The 22,474-nt window shown below is 37.6% G+C and overlaps 1 protein-coding gene across 2 annotated transcripts in view; it reads left to right on the forward strand.

The window, feature by feature from the left end:
- Positions 1-22,474, forward strand: part of LOC124805097 (helicase POLQ-like) — a 105,337-nt gene that overhangs the window by 63,470 nt on the left and 19,393 nt on the right. For both annotated transcript variants that reach the window (XM_047265539.1, XM_047265540.1), the window contains 2 exons: positions 16,475-16,648; positions 16,740-16,853. In XM_047265539.1, coding sequence (XP_047121495.1) covers positions 16,475-16,648; positions 16,740-16,853 — 288 coding nt within the window. The remainder of the gene's footprint in view (positions 1-16,474; positions 16,649-16,739; positions 16,854-22,474) is intronic.

The following is a 22,474-nucleotide window of genomic DNA, read 5'->3' on the forward strand; positions in this document are numbered from 1 at the left end:
GCCGAGCCCGAAAAAACTTAGGCCGAGCAGTGCGTTTGAGCGTGATATGAGCTTCAAAGTCGTTTGCATGGCCTAACCCAGGAGAAAAAAGGGACAAAAATGTCGTCGACAAGGAATCCAATTGAGCATAAGGAATAGCATCAGAGACGATATTGACAAGAGTCATTTGTGGAGAACCCAAAAACGCGAAAGGCATCGAAACCAAAAAGATTTTCTACGTTACTCTGGTCAACCACAAATATGGGAACAGTGCGAACGACGGATTTGTAAGATACCTCAGCATTAAATTGTCCCAAGAGAAAAATCTTCTGTTTATTGTATGTCCGGAATTGCTGAGTGACAGGTGATAAGAGTAGAGAACCCAACTGAAGATACGTCTGAGAATTAATGATAGTGGCAGCAGAACTGATATCCACCTGCATGTGAACATTCCGACCAAGGATTTGGACTGTGAGGAATAAGTTCCCTGAAAGGGAAGAAGTGCAATTGACAGACAACACAGAAGCAGAATCAGCATCACGGTCATGAACATCATATATGCGGTCGGATTTGCAAAAGGAAGACACATGACCCTTTTTGCAATTGTGACACACGGCCCAATGTTGGGGACAATCCTCGCGTGAATGTTTCGTAAAACACCGCGGATATGATGGAAGTTGCTGGGGGTTTTGCTGCAGTTTCTGAGAGGGTTGTTTACGGTTAGGCCGAGGCTGCACGTGGGAGCGTACTGCGGCCACGTCGGCCGGCGGGGACACGCCGCACGCGTCGTCAACAACGCACAGAGGTTGTATGTTCCCGACGTCACCCCACGCCTCTATTCGCGCTCCGGCGGCGCGAGAAATTTCAAAAGACTGCGCGATGGATAGGACTTCATCTAGAGTCAGATTTGTCAATTGAAGGGCACGTTGCCTCACTTCTTTGTCGGGCGCCGACCGGATAATAGCATCCCGTACCATGGAGTCCGTGTAGCATTCTTTGTGAACGTCAGTAACAAATTGACACTTTCAACTGAGGCTGTGAAGCTCAGCAGCCCAAGCGCGATAGGATTGATTCGGTTGTTTTTGACAATGATAAAAGGCAACACGAGAGGCTACCACATGCATTTGCTTATGAAAATATACTGACAGAACTGAGCACATTTCAGCAAAGGACAAAGACACAGGATCTTTAAAAGGAGCCAATTGCGACAACAGTCGATACATTTGAGGTGAAATCCATGAAAGGAACAGAGACTTACATGTTTGTTCGTCTGTGACATGAAATGCCAAGAAGTGCTGTCGAAGACATTTTTTGTAATCAGACCAGTCTTCCACCGTCTCGTCGTAAGGAGGAAAAGGAGGTATAGACAACGACGAGAAACGGCCCGCATTGGATGCCATGACGAAATCGCGAATCGCCGATGTGAGAAGCGTGTGCTGTTCAATGGGACCTTGCAATAGTTGCTCTAAAGTAGCCATGGAAACCTGTGGGTCAACGATGAAAAGGAAAAAACCCCCATCCTCATCGCCAATTGTTATAACGTCAAGTTGAACACATATATTTCAAAATGACATAACACATGTAAGTCACTGAGCAAGTTGACAAAGCAGGACATGTGAACATGGTAACATTCAACTGAGCCCTGAGTCCAAGTCTAGCGGCCGCTGGCTGGCTGGCCGCTTAGGTGGTGCAGCTGCTGCGTGGCTGGCAGACAGTGCCGCATGTAGAGGACGCGCATAATTGCGTGGCGGCAGTTTGATGCTCGGCGAGTCACAACAGCTACTATCACATTTCTCCAACTTATTGGGAACTTACAATTGATCTTAAATAATTCTCAAGACAGTACATATTGTAATAAAATAAAATCATTAAGGGTTTTGTATGAATGGACACACAAATAAATCTGAAACCACGATGCTTTGTGTTATGATGAAAAAAAAAAAAAAAAAAAAAAAGATAATTCTATGAAAGATCATCCATACCTGACACCCACTGTTTCAGACTTTCACGGAACTTTTTCTACTTGTTACTTTCTGCATGGAAATAATCAATGCAAAATTTCTCCACATACTTCGTGTAGTTTGAAGGGAAAATATGGAATTTTTTTGCAAATACTGCAGTTTTTCATTTGGATTGCATTATGTGAGACAAAAATAATAAATAATAATAATAACGGAAAGTGTCTTATTTTCTCTGGAACCGCATGACCGCTACGGTCGCAGGTTCGAATCCTGCCTTGGGCATGGATGTGTGTGATGTCCTTAGGTTAGTTAGGTTCAAGTTGTTCTAAGTTCTAGGGGACTGATGACCACAGATGTTAAGTCCCATAGTGCTCAGAGCCATTTGAACCATTTGTCTTATTTTCAATGCATCACTGTAAGATTTCCCCAGATGTCACAGAAGGGATGTATCTTTATTGGAAAAAAAATTAATAACTATTCTTTACTTATGGGAATACAGAAAATCGACTTAAGCTGTTGTGGTTCAAACAATGATTTTAAAATATGTAAATCACTTTCTGACAGCTGATACAATTTTTTTTATTGAAACTCTGATATTATTTTTGAAAATGAGAAAAGAAGCAGCACTCTGAGTTTTGATAGATATTGGATGTTCATTTAACACATATCACATGATTGTTCAGAAGTGTGTGGCTCCAATTGCAGATGTGCAGTTTGTGTGTGTGTGTGTGTGTGTGTGTGTGTGTGTGTGTGTGTGTGTTTGTTTTGCCTATTTTTGACAAAGGCCATACTGGCCGAAACCTAATTTGTGACAGAATTTTTGTTGTGCCTATCTGCGACAGCATCTCCCCTATATGGTGAGTAGCAACTTTCCTTTTCGTAATATTGCTACATTCCATCCTGGATTTTCCATTGTTCAGAAGATCATTCAAATCAGATTATGTAAACTGACAACCTATAGTAAGGCTGCCTCGGGAAAGTACAGAGCCAAAACTTATAAATTTAATTGAAACATTTTCATTACACTATTTAGGGTGTCAAATTAGCATCTTTAAACAACAATGTTAATTTTAAATGTACATATTCTGCAGTGATGATCCCTGAAACTGTCAATGAAACTTCTTGAGGGCATCTCTGTTTTTAATAACTGTGAAAAATTATATTCTGTTAACTTTATATATTTTTCATTAAAGTAATACAGTCTGCCTAATGATGTTGATTTAGGTACACCAACAGCACATAAAATGTTTCCCAAAGGCACAAAACAAGAATTTTCCTTCTCAGGCCAAAATAATGATACTGCTAGTCAGGTGGGTGGAGAAAAAGTAGTTAAATGTCTCATCCTTCAACACAGACATATCTGACAAAGACACAGTACCACCTGTCGCCATATACAGCTGCTACAAAAGAATTTTGTTGAGGACGAGTGGATGTCCATTGTGGGGCATTTTCATTGAATGAAAATATCAAGGAAGGCTTTTCTGAAGAAGTTACTCTTTTAATCTCTAAAGAATCACAAGAAAGTGGTTTGTAATGGTGAAAATTTTTGGTACCAGGTATAGTGCGGGCTGTCGAAAATCTCTTCTCGAGCTTCTTGCCTAGAATATCTACATTGACTTTCTCTAAGAAATGAAAAAAATATTTGTCAGTATTAGCTTTGCAGAAATCATAAACACCAGATGCAGTTGTTATTTGTGCACAATCCACTAGTTGAAGATTAGCACTTCTCAGTATTTGTTGTATAGTTCCTCCCAAACCATTGCTCACAGATTTACCGTGGTTAAAAGGAATGCTCAGCATCAGTAGAAAAATTGTTTTTGTGCTCACACAAATCTTTAAAGCTATTTCTATTCCTATATTGAGCAGCACATGCATCAGTGAAATAATGCGCTTTCTTCACTTGTGGGTAAAGCTCTGCCAGCCAGTTAACCATTTCTTTCTGGACAGCATTTACAAATCCTACATCACGTTCCATATCATGACTTATAAAGCAGTGGTTTACTGTTCCCAATTTTACTTTCTCAATTTACCATATAAACACACACGAGATGGGTTGTACAGCTGCTTCTTATCCAGTGTTAACTCTGAATTTCATTCTGAATTACAAAACTGTAGTTTTCAAAGTCCACTAATAGAATTGCTTTTATCGGGGTTAAATCTTCTCTCAATTTTTTCAGTGACTTTGACTGGTACTTAGACATAAATGACTGTGGTTGAAGTGCCTGTAATTTTGATACCAAGAAGTCTACTTATTCACCAACAGTTGCAGCCAGTCTGCCTGATGATCTGTGTTTGTCCCCTGGCTGAACTCAATTTTATCATCAGCATCTTTGTAAGCTAATTTCTGTTTCAATAATTCTGACAGTTTGTCATTGCTGGGACAACTATCACTGTGATTAAACATGCAGTTGTAGTTTTTAGAGTCATGTACAAGAAATTTTATAAGTTCTTTTTATGTTTCACATCCAAAAGCAGTTTTACATTTTGGTGGATTCCACACACACACACACACACACACACACACACACACACACACACTCACTGAAGGAGTGCTGGCAGGACCAGCTAAAATACGTAACTTCAATCTTAGCGAATAAAATTTAGAAAGACCAGTGTTAATGTTTGGATTCTCCCATTTAATTTTAAGAGTACAGTTCTCATAAGTTGCAAATGATGAATCTTTTTTTGCATGTACACATTCTTCTGAATGCTAGCTTTGTCTTTTGCTCCTGGTAACATTCATGTATATTCATCATTTTGGTAGAAATCAGTAAGTCTTTACCACTTCATCAACAATAACTTTCCCATTTTTTGGTTTAGGAATTGCTAAAATACTCATTTCTGTTTTTAGTTTCCTTACTTGACAAACCACATACTCACTAACATTGAATTCTGATGTTATGTTTTCTTTTGACCAAGAGGGTGGAGCTAAAATTAAAAGTTTTATTTTTTCAGGTACTCTTACTCTAGCCACTTTTTCTTTCATTAAAAATGTCCTGGCATCAAAATCTTTGGCTTTCTTAACAATTCATCATCAAATTCTTCTTGTCTATGGTCAGAATCATCAATACTGCAGTCTAATGCCCAGCACACTTATCTTTCCAAAACATGCTTCACTTTTTCTAGCATCTTTCTGTAACATGAAGTCTTGTGATTTGGAATGGAGTGAAGTTTTACGAGAGAACACCCCAAATCATGTAAAGTTTTATTTGCGTCCTCAATACTTTGACCTTTCAGTACTGATTCATGAAATGTCACCTGCATCATTCATCTGTATAACTTTTGTTTCTATCACTGATGTCAGTTTTCTGTTCATAAAACTTAAGACACGTTGTGCACAGTTTTTAGCCTGCCTTTACATAGATTCTACTAGCAGTTAATCTTTTAGACAAAGACAAGCAAACTAACCTCAAAGATCTTTTAACTCTTTGTCTGTGTTTATTGAAAGGATCACAGCGAGCTCTTTGACGACTTTCAGAAACTTTTAAGTAATAGTTTCTGTGATGTCCACTATCTTGATCTTGTGGAAAGCGTATATTGGTTGCAGCAATATCAAATCTCGTTGGTCTTCACTCAGCTCTTCTATTTTTTGTAGAGTTTTTACTAAGGTATAGGTTGTCAAATGACATGGTGTTTTTAGTAATTTTACAACAGTGCATGAATTCACAATTTCCATTGCAATTAACTGAGTACTAATGCACTTAAAACATACTTCATACAAGTGGAATGATAGGGCCGCACCACAAGCAGATATGACCTGTCTCACAGAAAGATGAAGAGCAACTGAGGCCAAATACACAAATTTTTGGATGCCAGTTATTCTCAACAATGAATTTCAGCAATTGTTGCATTGTTTTCATGCCTCTTAAAGGTTTCAAACAAGCTACTGCTGTCTAAGAACACATTTTTATCACTGTGAGCATGTGATTGGCTGAACACATAAATCGTCTTTAAAAATTACCGAATTAGTCAAATGAAAGGAAATAAATTTTCACACTTAAGGTTAACTTCCCTGCCTAGAATGAGTTATACTGAAATATGCTAATTTGATACCCTTGCATCTGAGACAGCGAGTGGTTGAACTTAGTTAAAATGATCCTTTTCTTTCACAGCAAAAAGTATTTTGATTTCAGATGTGTGTGTCAGTTAGCAGAAGACCCATTAAAATTTTTACTTTATTAGTATGTTTACAATCTAGGGGATTATTTAAGGCCAAAATCAGGTTCCCAGCAGGTTGGAGAAGTGTGATATAAGCACTTTTTCACATCCTCACAATTTTTCTTTGTAATTTTACTGCTTCAGTAAATGGATATCTGTTAACTATATTCCTTATTTAACTTCTGAAAAAAAATTCCAAATCAAAAGCTTCGTAAACACCTGAGTTATGGGCATTTATGTAAATAAGTACCATTTTGCATGGACATTCTTGCAGAACCTCGTTATCGGAATACCACTACATTTAAAATTTGATATAAAATGAAGTTCTAGTCTGAAACCAAAAAGATTTTGCAAACGTTTGTGTTGTAAGTATAAGCAAATGTGCAATGTTTTGTCAAAATGTGAGATAGAAGATTACAAATCCTTGAATTATTGCGTGTTTTGACATGGAATGACCCTGCCTCATTGCATCATTTTTAGCCCTTCCAATATCAAGTTATTACTCTCTAGCCACATCACAGATGTATGATTGCTCATAAGCAAATCTTGTGCCTGGACATTGGAATTAAGACTTGAATCTTCACCTACAGGTGAATTTAGATACTCATTCTTATTAATGCTAGTTCATTGCTCTTATTAAGGTCTACAACTTTCAAATTTGAGTCACCTCCTCCAACAATTGTGCTATGGCTGTTAGTTGACTTAGTATCATAAATAAATGCTAGTTGGTTTCACCATACACAATTCACTCCTATGCAACATTATTTTATTGGACTACAAAATACCGTTGACAATTCTGAAAAGTGCTCACTATAACTTACACCCCAGAAAAGTTGTAAATCAGAAGTCTGAAGGAATGAAAATCTCCCTATGTATGAGCTTATATAGGGGTTCTGTCACCAAAGAGGCTCTAGAAATCAGAATAATAAACAACACTTTTAACTGAAACACACAGCTTTTACACAAATAAAAACAAAAATGATGTTGTCTCTACTTGCTAAAAAAAATTTAGAAAAGACATACTAATCATGTTTCAACAAAGCTCACAAATTGCAACATTGTCCCCTAGAACTGATCATGGCACTTTGGTTCTGAGTCGAGTAGAAGGACTGATCCAGAGACTTTGAAAGTTCTGTGACAAGCTAGACTGTGACTTCCTGGACTTGCGCCATAGGGTTGAGAACTGTAGGGTCCTTCTAAATAGGTCAGGTGTGCACTACACATCAGAGGCTGCTACTCAGGTAGCAGACTGTGTGTGGAGTGCAAACAAGGGTTTTTTAGATTAGGTAACGCCACCTAGCCAAATAACGATAGCTGTAGGAAACCAAGAGGTATCAGTGTAAGATCGAAACAATGCCTCCCACAGGTGAGAGTATTAAAATCCTAATGGTAAACTGCTGAAGTATTCACAACAAAGTGCCAGAGTTTTAAGCGCTCATGAAAAAAAGTAAAGTTCACATAATAGTAGGTACTGAAAGTTGGTTTAAAATTGAAATTTATAGCAGTGAGATTTTTAGGGGAAATTTAAGTGTATATTGAATGGATAGGCAAAAGGGAAATGGAGGTGATGTATTTGTCACAGTATAAATTGAAGCTGCTTGTAAGATTGATTGGGGAAGACTCGGTATCAGGGGTGGGCATAAAATGACTCTCCTGATGTGCCCAAAACTTCAGAGAAAACCTCAATTCACTTGCACATAAGTTCCCCAATCATTCTTTAATTATTGTAGAGACTTTAATCATCCAACAGTTAATTGGGAAAATTAGAATTTTGTTAGTGATGGACATGATAAGACATCCTGTGAAACTTTATGAAATGCCTTCTCTGAAAACAACCTAGAACAGATAGTTAGGAAACCCATTCATGATGGAAATATATTGGCTCTAAGGGCAACAAATGAGGATTCGCACATTGAAACTGGTATCAGTAATCATGATGCACTTGTGGCAACAATGATTACCAAAGTACAAAGGACTACTAAAACAAGAAGGAAGATATATATGTTCAGTAAACTAGATGGAAAATCAGTAATGTCATATCTTAAAGACAGGGTGTATACGATCCGGGAATATCCCGGGAATTTTTTCATCCGGGAGAAAACCGGGATGAACCCGGGAATTTTTCAGCATTCCGGAAATTTTTCATTGTTTTAGTTTTCAGCTAAATTCTTGTGATTTTGACAGTTAAGAACCAATACCCTAACAAAGGATATTACTGTATCCCGCTTCTGCAGAATAATACTGCAGCAAAAAAACATGAACAAGAGAAAAAAATAAAACTTAAGTCGCAAAAGAAATACGCCATATACAACAATAAAACATGGTGCTCATACAAGCGTTTGCCAGCTGCAAAGTGTGTCAAAGGCTCTGGGAAGACTATGCAATGCTTCCTAACAACAAACTGTCTCCGATGAGCGTGACGTCACAACTGTTTACTTTAGATTTGTTTGAGCAGTTGCGGGCGGGCTCTTGTGCATGTGCAGTTGAGTCGCATATGAAAAGTACCTTGTCCCGCTTCTGGCTACAGACATGTGGTTGGGCGCCACTATCTAATATTGCCCCGGTTCAGAAATATCGGAGATCCGGCACTGATCCACAGAGCAGTCTGAGTTGTAGTGGGGAGTCTCCACATGACCCGTGTTTATGTTTAGTGATTTTGCTGTTTGCTCTTTATTTATTGCTCTCACATTAAACGAAAACAGAATTGATATCTATGGCCGTGAGCTATCAAATGAATTAAAATACGTTCGCATGATTACGGAAGGCTAAAAGATGTCATTAGTTTCAGGTTTTATCTCCACCTTTCTGACAGTCAAGCATTAATTGCCTTGCAGAACAATGAAGTTATTTTTGTCGGTTTGCTAAAGAAATTTGGCTTTTATTAATCTTGTCTGTTGGGGCAGTCAATTTATTTGAAACAAAGTGTTTGATTCCATACAATGGGCTAGTTTCAAATATTTGCTGCATTTCAAAAGTGCATGTTTTCATCTTCTAGCACGTATGGCATTATGCCATAATAAAGAACCAAACATGACATAATACAGTACCGGTACTCAAGAAAATTTACGTGTGAATCTGGACATGCGAATGTGCGCTTTAAGCCGAATTACGCATTGTAGTATGGTTCATGAAATTCCGATGTTCCTGGAGTATCCTCTGATGATGTCTTGTTTCTTTTATGACATAGTGTAAGATCTTTTAATATTTTACACCTAAGAACATACAGGCTTCCTGGATTATCGTAGCTGCGCAAGTGCGGTGACGCCTGTTTCTGGCGCTCTCTGGCAACTACTGAAACGAACTTTATTCTAACAGGTCACAGGAAAATATTGCAAATGGTTGTTTGAATAACATTACTTTCAAAGTAAATTTCCTTTTATGCAAGATGAATTATGTGCAAGAATGTACGATGAATTTCTTAAATCACAGAGCGTTTGACTCTTATTTAAAAATCAAGTCTTTGAGGACGTACATTTAGAAAAATTTCAAGCTCAGAAGATCAGACATTTATGTCTTTATTAAAAATTTTAATGGCACATTTGTGTGATGTACCTTAAAGTGTAACGTGTGCAAAAAAAAATCAACATTATATGTGGAAGCTTAGCTTCTCTTGCAGCTTATTAATCTTTGATATCAGTATTGTATGTGGAAGCTTTTTTATTCTTGTAGTAACATTGTGTATGTTAATTTAAACCATTAACTTTTCGCATTTGTGTGTACGCGCTACTTAACAGTGATATTGCTATTGGCTGACTACATCACGTATCCTACGCTAGAAGACTCGCTGTCATCGGCTGGCGAGATCACGTGATGAGCTATGACTGGCTACAAAAGCGCATTGCAATCTTGATTTCAATGCTTCGGAAAGTAACATGGGTTCTTTTTTTTTTCTACTGAGTTAGGTTTTCTAAAGGTCCGGGAAGTTCTATGCCGGTGTATAAAACCATATCCATTCAAAGGATTGATAAGTTTTACAGTTCCAAGGAAAAGTATACTGTCACGTAACATGTATTTTTACCTGGGAGAAAGTGTAATTTTAACTGGGAAATCCGGAAATTTCTTTTTCTAGTCCGCGTATACACCCTGAAAGAGGAACTTGAAACTTTCAGCACAGGTCAGGAGCATGTAGAGGAACTATGGCTCAAGTTTAAAAGATTAGGTGACCACAGACTGGATAGATATGTACCCATTAGAACAGTTCATAATGGGAGGGAACCTTCATGGTATACAGTCAGCCCGAAGAAACGTCTGAAGAAACAGAGATTACTGCGTAATAGATGTAGAACAAAGCATAGGGCTATAGATCGAGAGATGCTGAATGAAATGTGTTTGACTGTCAAGAGAGAAATGCATGATGCCTTCAGTGACTACTGTTGCAGAATGTCAAGTGACATTTCACAAAATCCAAAGAAATTCTGATTGTATGTAAATGCTGTTAGTGGCACCAAGTTAGTATCCAATCCCTAGCAGATGAGACAGGAACTGAAATCGAGGGCAGTAAAGCAAAAGCTGAAATGCTTAACTCCATTTTTAAATGTTCCTTTACATAGTAAAACCCAAGAGAATTGCCCCAATTTAATGCTTGTACCACTGAAAAGATGAATGAAATAAGAGTTAGTGTCAGTGGTGTTGAGAAACAGCTGAAATCATTAAAATTGAGCAAAGCTCCAGGCCCCGTCAGATTCTGTACCGAATTTGTGGCTGAGTTAGCCCATCTTATCACTATAATCTATTGTGGATCCCTCGAATGAAAAGATGGCCAGTTCTTGGTAAAAGACACAGGTCACAACCATGTGCAAGGAGGGCAATAGAAGTGATCCACAGAACTACTGTCCAGTATCCTTGACATCAGTTTGTTGTAGAATCTTAGAACATATTCTGAGCTCAAACATAATGAGGTATCTTGAACAGAATGACTTCCTTAGTGCCAACCAGCATGGTTTTTGAAAACATTGATCATATGAAACCCAACTTGCAATTTTCTCACATGATATACTGAAAGTTTTGGATCAAGGCAACCAGGTAGATGCAGTGTTTCTTGATTTCCAAAAAGCATTTGGCTCATTACCACACGTATACTTATTGTCAAAACTACGATCGTATGGGGTATCAAGTGAAATTTGTGACTGGGGTGAAGACATCTTGGTAGGGAGGACACAGCATATTTTCTTGGATGGTGAGTCATCATCAGATGTAGCGGTAACTTCGGTTGTGCCCCAGGGAAGTGTGTTGGGACCCTTGCTGTTCATGTTGTATGTTAGTGATCTTGAACATCATTATTAATAGTAAAACCAGGCTTTTGCAGATGATGCAGTTATCTGTAGTGAATACTATCTGAAAGAAGCTGCTTTAATATTAGGTCAGATTTTGATAAGATTTCAAAGTGGTGCAGAGATTGGCAACTTGCTCTAAATATTCAGAAATGTAAAATTGTGTACTTCACAAAATGAAGAAACATGGTATCCTATAACTATAATGTCAATGAGTCTGTTGGAATCGGCCAACTCCTACAAATACCTGGGTGTAACGCTTTTTAGGATTATGAAATGGAATGATCACACAGGTTCAGTTATGGATAAAGAAGGTAGTAGAGATTGGTTTATTGGTAGAACACTGGGGCAGTGTAATCAGCCTAAAAAATAAATTGCTTACGAATCAGTTATGCAACCCATTCTAGAAATTGCTCAAGTGTGCGGAACCCATACCAGATAGGACTAACAGGGGATGTTGAACTTATACAGAGAAGAGCTGCATGGATGGCCACGGGTTTATTTAATCCATGAGAGAGTGTCACAGAGATACTGAAGGAACTGAAGTGGTAGGCTGTTGAAGACAGATGTAAACTATTCCGAGAAAGTGTATTGACAAAGTTTCAAGAACCGGCTTTATGTATCGCTCTCACGGGGATTCTGAGAATAAGATTAGAAAAATTACTGCACGCACAGAGGCATTCAGACAACCATTCTTCCCATGCTCCAAGTGTGAGTGGATCAGGAGGAAACCCTAATAACTGGTGCAATGGGACATAAACATTACCAATGCACCTCAGGGTGGTTTGCAGAGTATAGATGTAGATGTAGAATCAACCTGCCAGTGGAGGAGTAGTCTGCGAGAGAGGGGGGAGGGGGGGGGGGGCGGTAGTGATTTCAGAGTGTCTTATTAGTCACTTTATAAATATTTGAATGTCTTAATGTGCTTCATATTGCTTTCTACACAACCAAGCTTTCCTCTGTAATACAGGATATGTGCCAGAATATACACCAAGACCCTTATAACAAATTATTTTTGTGTGTTACAGTCTTAATAAAATTGATTTTGTATCAAGGGTAATCCATAAATTTCTTCTGCTAGTTTCTTGCTGTAGGGTAACCATTAAATTGGTTTGAATGGCATCACCTACTCATGAAACTGCAGAGGAAAGCTAATTTATGTCTATCAGTGCCAGTTTTCTGTGAGTGAAACGTGTAGTTAAGAAAACTCAAGAAGAAAAGAGAATCGTAAATCACCATACTTTGAAATTAAAATTAACCTGTATCAGAATCCACATGGGTGTTAATAGTTCATGCTAAGATTTGGAATAATTCTGAAAATTAGCTCATTTATGTTTATTGTGGATGCTGATTATAAATTTCAACTAGAAAAACCATAAAAATTGTGCTTTCTTCAATTTTTTGCTCATAAATGTTAAGGAATGTATGTTTCAAGTAACATCATTCTGTAATAAATTAAAGAAGTGTCTATTAATTGTGCCTGTCTGCAACTTAAAGTGTAAGTAACAACCTGTCTTTTCCTATATAGTTGATATTCCTACCTGGAGTTTCCATCGTTTGTTTATGTCATAGTGTTTCAGCCAAGAAGCTTTGCAAGTTTGCATAAATTGTGTTGTCGTTATGACCCATTAAATGGATATTTTGTTGTGAAACAATTACACTTTTTGAGGTGAAACAAGCAATGCCTCCCATCGTGTGAAAAGTGTTGAGACCATCAAGCACCCAAGCATTAAAGTCTGTCTTTTCTTATACAGATTGTGAGAACTTTCAGATTTAGGCTCTTGATTCCTGACACTTCAAAATATGAAGGCCTATTGTAAGATGAAAAGAAACCCATTATATAAAGTAACTTCCACGAGCATATTTTTTGTAAATACCTAAGACGGGCAGACCTTTGTAAATGGGTGGTAAACCTATGTGGAGTAGTAAAAGAAATAGTTTTCGTTGCGTGACATAGTAGTTGACTTTTTTTCTATTTTGCAATCCCCCAAAGTTTTTTGGTTAGCACAACAGTGTCAGCTAAAACACAATCATTGTTAGAAACAAGATTCCTCTGTCCTTCCAGAAAATATTTTACGATTGTATTGTATAGCAGTGAAAGCATGTAACTGTATATCTGTAAAAATAATTCCAGCTCACATACGAACTCTCCATCTTTTAAGACTTCTGTTGGTATCAGAAACCCAATACGATTTTGTAGACTGTTCTGTTGAAACATACAACTAGCACTTAATGCATTTGTGGTTATCCATATGCCGTTTCCATACATTCTAAGAAGCTGACATTTCATAGATTTTATGTCCAGATAAAAGTCATCTTGAGTCTTGTCAGGCTGCTAATATGCAGAAAACTGACAGCCCTCATCATTATTTTTGACAAAAAGAAATTACCTGCATGGCTGCTCCAATTTCATTCGTGAAAGGGTCAGTTGTGATCTTGAGCACAAAGCCTTTCCATGCAAAAAAGATAGTGCTGCCTGCTTGCCTATCCATGACTATTTATATTTGATGATGAACTCCAATTTCAAATACTGGAATTTACCTATCACAATTCAGCTGAATTTCATGAGTGAATTTCAGTACTTTTAAATCTGGGACTGGTTGAACTCATCACTTGTCCAAACTCATCATTGAGTTCCTTTATGATTACAGTGTATTTTCTCACAATTTTGTTTTCTGAACACAGTACTGAAATTGCATTTAGCCTTCGGAAGTCAGCTTTTATCACTTTAATGTTATCGCCAATTCACATAAAAAATAACTAGTTTTGATTGCAAAGGCAGATAGGTATAGATGAACATATTTGTTATGCTTGTCGTTTTTGAACCTTCTCTTCATTGGCAGCAATCAAAATTTCCACTGACATCTGTTGCGAACTGTTGGTAATGTTCTCCCACAGTAATGATTGACCCATACTCTGTTTGCAAACTTTCTATACAAAATATTTGTTTCAGTTCTGTCATTGCACTTGCACTTTCCAGCACACTATAATCCTTACAGTGTCAAAAATGAAACTTGACAAACTCATCACTTTTTTAAAAAAAAATCAGTGTGTAAGAACATGCTGAATGAGAGGATAACTAAACAATCTTCATAAAAACAAGGTAGGGTCACTAGGAGATGATAGTGGTGGAAAGTTAGGTGAACAAACCAAGAGCTCCACCTGCAAGTATAATGAGTTTTATTATTTCAGGGTGCACTTGCTTGCAGACAGTGTTTGAGGCAAACAAAATCATCATGATAAAAATTGTAAGAAATGTAGACTTGCTTAATTTAGTACAGAATAATTTTACTAGAAAAATTGTTTTCAAGTTAGGGGTAGAAAAAGTGAAAGAAAACTGCATGTTTTTGGCCTTTTTGAGCATATATATTTTCTGAGGAAAATTTGTGATGGTGCCCTGGTGGAAAAACACAAAGAAGTACAAGGTGTACAACTTTGCTTCCGCCGTTTTTTCGCCAACATTTGAGACTTTAAGAAACAAATTGGTTACACATGTATCATTCAAAGTATTTTCAGTATTTTCCATTGCTGGCCACTACTTTCTCCCATCTTTCGGGCAGTGTACGAATCCCGCGTTTAAAAAATTGTTCATCTTCTGAAGCGATCCACGAATAGATCCAATTTGTGACTTCTTCATGAGATCGGAAGTGTTGGTCAGCCAAGCCATACGCCATAGATCTAAACAGATGATAGTCAGAGAGAGCAATGTCTGGAGAATACGGTGAGTGGGGTAGGACTTCCCATTTTATCATTTTCAATTACGTTGTGACCTCTTTTGCAACATGGGGGTCGAGCATTGTTGTGCTACAAAATCACTTTATCGTGCCTCTCGCTGTATTGCGGCCATTTGTGTTTTAATGCTCTGCTCAAATGCATTAATTGCATTTGATAACGAGCACCTGTGATTATTTCACTTGGTTTTAACACCTTATAGTACGTGACGCCGAGCTGGTCCCACCAAATGCAGAGCATGGTCTTGAGGCCGTGAATATTCGGTTTGGCCATCAACGTGGAAGCATGGCCGGGATAACCCTATGTATTTTTGCATTTAAGGTTATTGCAATGAACCCATTTTTCATCCCCGGTCACAATGCGATTCAGAAATCCCTTCTGTTTTTGCCTCTGAAGCAACTGTTCACAAACACACAAATGCTGTTCAATGTCTCTTGGTTTTAGCTCACACGGGACCCAAGTTCCTTCTTTCTGAATCATGCCCATAGCCTTGAGATGTTTTGAAATGGCTTGCTTTGTCACTCCCACTAATCGTGCCAGTTCTTCTTAAGTTTGATGGGAGTCTTCACTCAGCAAAGTCTCCATTTCTACATCTTCGAAAACACTCTCTCTTCCACCACTATGGTAGACTACGATGTTAAAATCACCATTCTTGAAGCATTGAAACCACTGAAGACATGTTCTTTCACTAACAGTGTCCTTACCATATGTACTTGAGAGCATTTGAAGAGACTCAGCCACAGTTTTCTTCATATTGAAACAAAACAGTAACATCTCTCACAAATGACGAGAATTAGGCTCTTAAACTGACATTTTTAATCAAGAACAACTTTATGATGCAGACACAAATCAACTAATGTTTGAATGAGGTTATGTTGACTGAGGTCCAAGCTAACTACCTGATGTCTGTGATCTGTTTCTTTCGACCGCTACTTACCGTTGTCGCCACCTATCGGCAAACAGCGGAAGCAAAGTTGTACACCTTGTAGATTTTCATAACTTTGACAAAATTTTACACCAATGCCCTTTTCTGCCTGCCTATTAGTGGATTGTAAATGTGAAAAATTACAACAGTGTAAAATATATTAGCAACAAATAGTAAGTGTTGAAAGCAATTACCCTTTTTGGTTTTTGTTTTATTAATGAGACTTTCAAAAATATCTAAACCACGATTACAAATCCTCGTGTCCCAAAAAAAGAAAAAAATTGTTTAATCTCTCTTCTCCAGTGATGTTTCAGCATTTCCAAATAAATACAGTTCTCTTCATGTGGAATTGCCAGTAGACTATATTTTTAGTGTTTTAGTTATTTTACTGTTTTCTCTCGAGAGAAATTTACATGTAAAATTTAGCATACATTTTTCTCTTTTTTTAGTCACTGCCAGAAAGAGTAATAAAACGATTCTATTTAACTTTAATTATATATGAGCTTTGGAATGAAACTCCAGTTTGGGTGGTGGCAGAAAAATTTCAGTTACCAAGAGGATTTGTTCAAACCTTGATGGTTAATTCATCAACATTTGCTTCATGTGTTATGCGATTCTGTGAGGTAAGTTAGGTACCATCCAGAAATGTCTGAGAACTTCGTAATTTTATATTATATTCTTGTTATTAACATAATATTTGTTTTTGGCTTGCAGGAGTTACCAGAGTTCTGGGCATTTAAAGATCTTTTGTCAAGTTTCACACAGCGCTTATCGCATTGTTGCACACTTGAACTTATCCCTCTTATGGAACTCCCTGCTGTGAAAAGGGTGAGTACATTCCTGCACAAGAGAAATTTCAGTGTGGTACCAGAGCAGCGAGGAAGTGTTAAGTATGGCTTACTTGTAGCTCAGATGGTACCTACAGAGAAAAAGCCTTATTTCCTGCCTGCTGCCAGAGATCGTCCTCTAGTGGGCCTCATTGATGGCTTACAATACTGCTACACAGTGTCTCATCAGAGCATGGCATATCAAATAAAACTGCCATGATTAGGGAGACACTAAAAACAACTGTCACAATGGTTAGAGCTCATTTTAGAGAAGAGAAATGAGCAACCTATGGTGACACATTTTTTTTTGCAAGAAATGTTTTCTTGCTGTAATAACCAAATGGTAATATGCAAGGCTCAGCAGATCACGTACTGTTAAATTGTGGGACAGATTTTAAGTCATTTGACTAGGTACCCCAATGAATGATAAGTAGATTCAAATTTGCCTGGCTTGTAGTAACGGGCTTCAGTTTCCATATGTTGTATTTTAGTTAAGAAATATTGTATGTAACTAAAGTGCAAACGCAAGAAAATGAACTCAGCTGACAAAGAAAGGTGACACAATGGTAAGACAGTGGACTGCCATTAGGAGGTGGCTCAAATCCTCATACAGCTGTTCAGTTTTACGTTTTCTGTGGTCTTCCTAAATCATTGAATATCAGTGTTGGGACAGTTCGTTTGAAAAGGTCATGTCTGTTTTCTTTCCCCGATCCAAATTTGTGCTTCTCCTTGAATGATCTTGTTCTGGATAAGATGTTAAACCATAGTAAACTGTAAATATATATTATATGAAGTGGGAAGCAATTTTTTATGAGAGAGTGAAAGAAATTTGAATCTCACTGGATCAAATACACTGATTTTCTATTCAAGGAAATGTTAGAATTATGCTTTGTATTAAATAAACCAGTCCATCTTCACAGTCTTCACCATCGATGTATGTATAGATTTAACAGGGAATAAGGTTGCATTCGAGCAGGATACATGTATAACTTACTCCTTTAATTTATACTGAATTGTGACTACTGTATCAAATAGGTGGAGAGTATAGTCAAAGAATCTCTTTACTTTCCTCATAAACTGCTATTCTTTTACAACCAATAGAGCTGTTGCTGATGTTTGATTCTTGTTGAAGTGGAAGAGTAGTGCACAGGTTCACCTCTGATGCTACCTTGGAATGATAAGGCATGTTCACCTCTGATGCTACCTTGGAATAATGGGGCAACGTATAACTCCCTATGGGCAGCTCAGATACAGTAAGCAACAGATTCTTCTGATACTGTTACTTGATACATACATATACACCCATAATGGCATTTATGTATAGTGTACATGTAATAAAATACTAAGTGATACTATTTAAAGATAACAAGAAATTCTGGTTTGTCAGTAAAAGAACTTCTTTTTGTATCATGAAGTTTATTCCCACAAAGATTAAGTATCACTGAAAATTAAGGGTACCAAGTTAAAGTAAAACAAAAATAGAAATTCCTGGGAAGGGCAACCACTCACCTGTAGTGGATCCACACTTGGAGTACAGAAACATCTAACAGAAAACAGCGTTCACATTACCTTTCGAGCACTAGCTCTTTTTCTAACAAAAGTACACACAACCACACAGTCACCCAAACCCACACTCAGTACTGTACAAGAAAAGGAAGCATCACTCAATAGTGAGACATGTTGAGTGGACTAACGTGGTGCAATAAATTTCCCACATTTCGTTATCGCCAAATAATGTTGTGCAGTGGTAAAGGCAATTGATTTGCATTTGGGAGGACCTGGGTTTGGTTCTCCATCCAGTCATTCAGATTTAGGTTTTCCATCATTTTACTAAATTTAGTAAGGCAAAACCTTTGCAAAGGACATGGCTCATTTTCTTTCCGTCCTTCCCCAACCCAAGCTGGTGCTTCATCGCTAATGACATTGTTGTCAACAGGATGTTAAATACTAATATTCCTTTCATTTGCTCTGGTTGACGGGTTTTTGGAAACATTTGTGCCTTACGAAAAGATCAACCATTGAACTTCAGGAAAAAAAAAAAAAAATCTCCAGAATTTGAGTGTTGACAAATATGTACTGTTTGTTTGTTTAGCCATGCATCATTCATCTGATACTCTACTTTCCAACCCTTTAGCAATATATTTTATGTTAAATTTCATTTCCAGATTATCGTGTGCTTACATATTCAGCAAGCAAAAATAAGAGAGATTATGACCGCCTGTCTTATCTGGTATCACATAGGAAAAATGAAAACTAATTAATCCATAAATGATTGTACAAGTAAAAAGTAATTTCTGAAATAAATTGTAAATCTGCAGGTTTGTCTCTTTACCACAATTAATCTGAGCATATATTGTCTCTAGCAGTTATCTCTCTGGATAAGAGCACACTTACATAAAACACTACAAGTCGTCTAAAAATCGTGTCATTCCTTGGCTTTTAAATTTGCTCTTTCCTATGAATAAGGAAATAATAAAAATACATTATGTGCATGTAACGTTCAACAAGCTTTTGTTACGTAATGGTTGCACTTTCCCCTCTTCTTTACACTCTTCACTTTATGGAGAGAGAGGGAGAAATGCATGAGCTTTCATGTGGTTCGTGGAGTGTTTTTTTTAAAAAGCTTTGGTCATAATGTTGTGGGTTTTTACAAAGTAATGTCATCCAGTTGCTTGATTAACAAAAGTTAAAGTTGGAATTATTCTTGTTGTTGACTTCTGGATTCATCAGTGAGGCAGCATTTGATAATCCCAGACATAGGTGTATATGTTGATACATCAAAAGGATCCTCATGACAGCAGCATAAAGTATGTCTTGTATGAACACCATCCATGAGTTGGTGGTAGCACCACATGAAACAGTTACACATAAGTATCAAGAACAAGTAAATAATAACAAATTCTTGGGAAGAAAAAACATGGCAATAGTTTTAATTATCAACAGCAGGTAGAGGTGTGCTGTGTTGTTAAAACATCATAATCTGTTCCAAATAAGACTCTTGTGAATTAGGAAGTGACAGTGTATGTTGTAGTTTATTCCAGTGTCAAGGCAGAAGTTGCCTTCTTGTTAAACCAGTTTATTGTCAGCCACCTATTGACTTACAATACATTATGCCATTACAGTTGTATGCCACTGTGACTGCTACACATTCACACACATGATGTCAATGTAATCAGGCACTTGCTGACTTGGTAATACATTATGAAATTTGAAAGCGTCAAACATCCGATTTTTCATTAATAATGTCGATATGCACCCTCATTGACACTCCAGCGACACTTGTTCAGTCTTAGTGAAACTTTACTCTAGGTAGTGTGTGGAATGCAGGGTCTTTAAATCACACAGGGTACATGTTTCATCAGTTGTACCTCATAGAAAGTGTTCCTTGGACATCAAACTCATTATCAGCAAGTAAGTGCAATTTGTAATTTTATTATCATCTCCACAACTACAGTTCAACCTTCATGTTCATTGTGCAGTACTAGCTGACACATACATAGCTAGACTGGCTGACAGTTTAATGTTTATATTGTCAGTTTGAATTTACAGATTTGTCACTTATATCACGATCTCACAATATAACGTTCTGTGGGACTACCATCCCAAATCTCATATGATTGTAAACTATCCTCCCACCAATGAAACTCTTCTATCATACAATTATTTCTCATAATCTAACCATGTAAAATTCCACTAAGCACCTCCACTTCAGGGCTGCCTCAAGAACACCTTCAACTAGTAGCTAGTGCACAAACAGCCAGTGTGTGCAAATGCAGGAAATGCTGCAGGTTGCTGTTTCCTCATAACCCATGTGTTTTCCACTGCACCCACTTGTGCCAAGCTCAGAAGGGAAAACACTCAGCTCAAAAACTAAGAAAGATAACAAAATCAGAAACACACACAAATCCATAAAATACCACACCAAACTTAATGTTTCGTACTGGGCTTAGAATTATTCAGTCAGCAATTACTGAATCTTGATGTTTTAATGTATTAAATGGGGAAAGGACAGTCCTTGTTGTGTAAACTTTGTTTAATTGCTTTGCCATTGCATGAATGCTTTCATATACATCCTTTTTCAGACACATTTAAGTATACAGCAGAGTCCCACTAATCCGAACATTCATTTAATCCAAACGTTTGGTTAATCCGAACGTTTGGTTAATCCGAACATGAAAAATGTTAGTCTAAGTATGAAAAACCGTGCAGTAAACTGCTGTACATACACACTATTTTAATTTACACAGTACAGTAAACATGGATTAGAAAAATTGGCAAGAAAACATTAGGTTTAAACAATGCATAACAATGAAAGAAAAGCTGTCAAACTTACTAAAATACAGCAGACATTTTATCCCTGCTTTTTAGATGACAAAAACTCAGTCGCTGTTTTTTGGCGTAATGAAGACAGTCTGTTCTATGATGCATAGTTGCACCATCATCTCATAAAAATCAAATCATCAGGTGTGGCAGTGGGCTGTTGCTCCAAATAACGTAGCATGAGGTCTAAGGGCTTCTGCAGCATCACTGTATGGCAACAGCTCTGCTTTTTCACTTTCAGGCTCACTGTCACTTCTGTCACAGCAGTCCACTTCTTCCTGGTCTTTAGTCACAGCAGCAACTATATTGGCATCAGTAAAGTTCTCCACACATGCCCCAACCGCTACCATCCACTCATCTACGTCTCCTTCAACAGCTTCTTCACGTCCAGGGATTGTCTGTATCATTTGTAGTAGATTTTCCTCTCCATTTTCAACTAGGTTGTCCTGAAATTCAAGAGATGTCCATAGGTTTCTCCATGATTTTCTGTGAGTATTTTCTGAAATATTATGCCGTGCCTCAGCAGTCCAATAAACATCATCCTTCACATTGGTCTTTTTTATTTTGTCCACTAAAGGAATGCTATCATCCTGGAACAGGATTCTTAAAAATTGTTTTCAGTAAGTCAGTTTTTATGTTTGCAGTACACCCTGGTCCATCAGCTAGAGAAGTGGTGTAACATTCTATGGCAAAAACTTCACCAAAATTTCTCCATCACATAATTCCTCAGTGCTGGGGTGAGATGGTACATTACCAATCAAAAGGACTGCACGGGGAAACAAATGATTTTCCTTAGAAAACTGTCGAACAGAGGAAACAAACTGGCCATGAAACCTTTCTTTGAACAGCTTACCATCCATCCATGCTTTTTTCTGGTTGCAATAATATGCGGGCAGGGACTTCATGTTGCAGGTTTTAAAAAGCTCTGGGCCTAGCAGATTTGCCGATCAGCATTAAAGGCAGCTTGTGATTACATCAGCATCGCTGCATGCTAATAGTCACACAATCTTTGCATATTTTAAAATCAGGAGCATGGTCTTCTGCTTTTGAGGCCAGGCTTTTTGTTGGCAATGCCCTAAAATTAAGGCCAGTCTCATCAGTGTTATAAATTTGTTGGAGAGAATACTTCCCACTCTTATCATTTTTTTCAAACTCACCCAAGTATTCCTCCACTGCATCATGGTCAGAAGAAAGCCTCTCTCCAGTAATTGTTGGCTGACAGATTCCATGACATTTTTTGAATCTGTCCAACCAACCCGTACTCGCACTAAAAGACTCACTACCATTCATTAACTTGTTCAG

The sequence above is a fragment of the Schistocerca piceifrons genome, chromosome 7 (assembly GCF_021461385.2).
Source record: "Schistocerca piceifrons isolate TAMUIC-IGC-003096 chromosome 7, iqSchPice1.1, whole genome shotgun sequence".
Taxonomy (NCBI): domain Eukaryota; kingdom Metazoa; phylum Arthropoda; class Insecta; order Orthoptera; family Acrididae; genus Schistocerca; species Schistocerca piceifrons.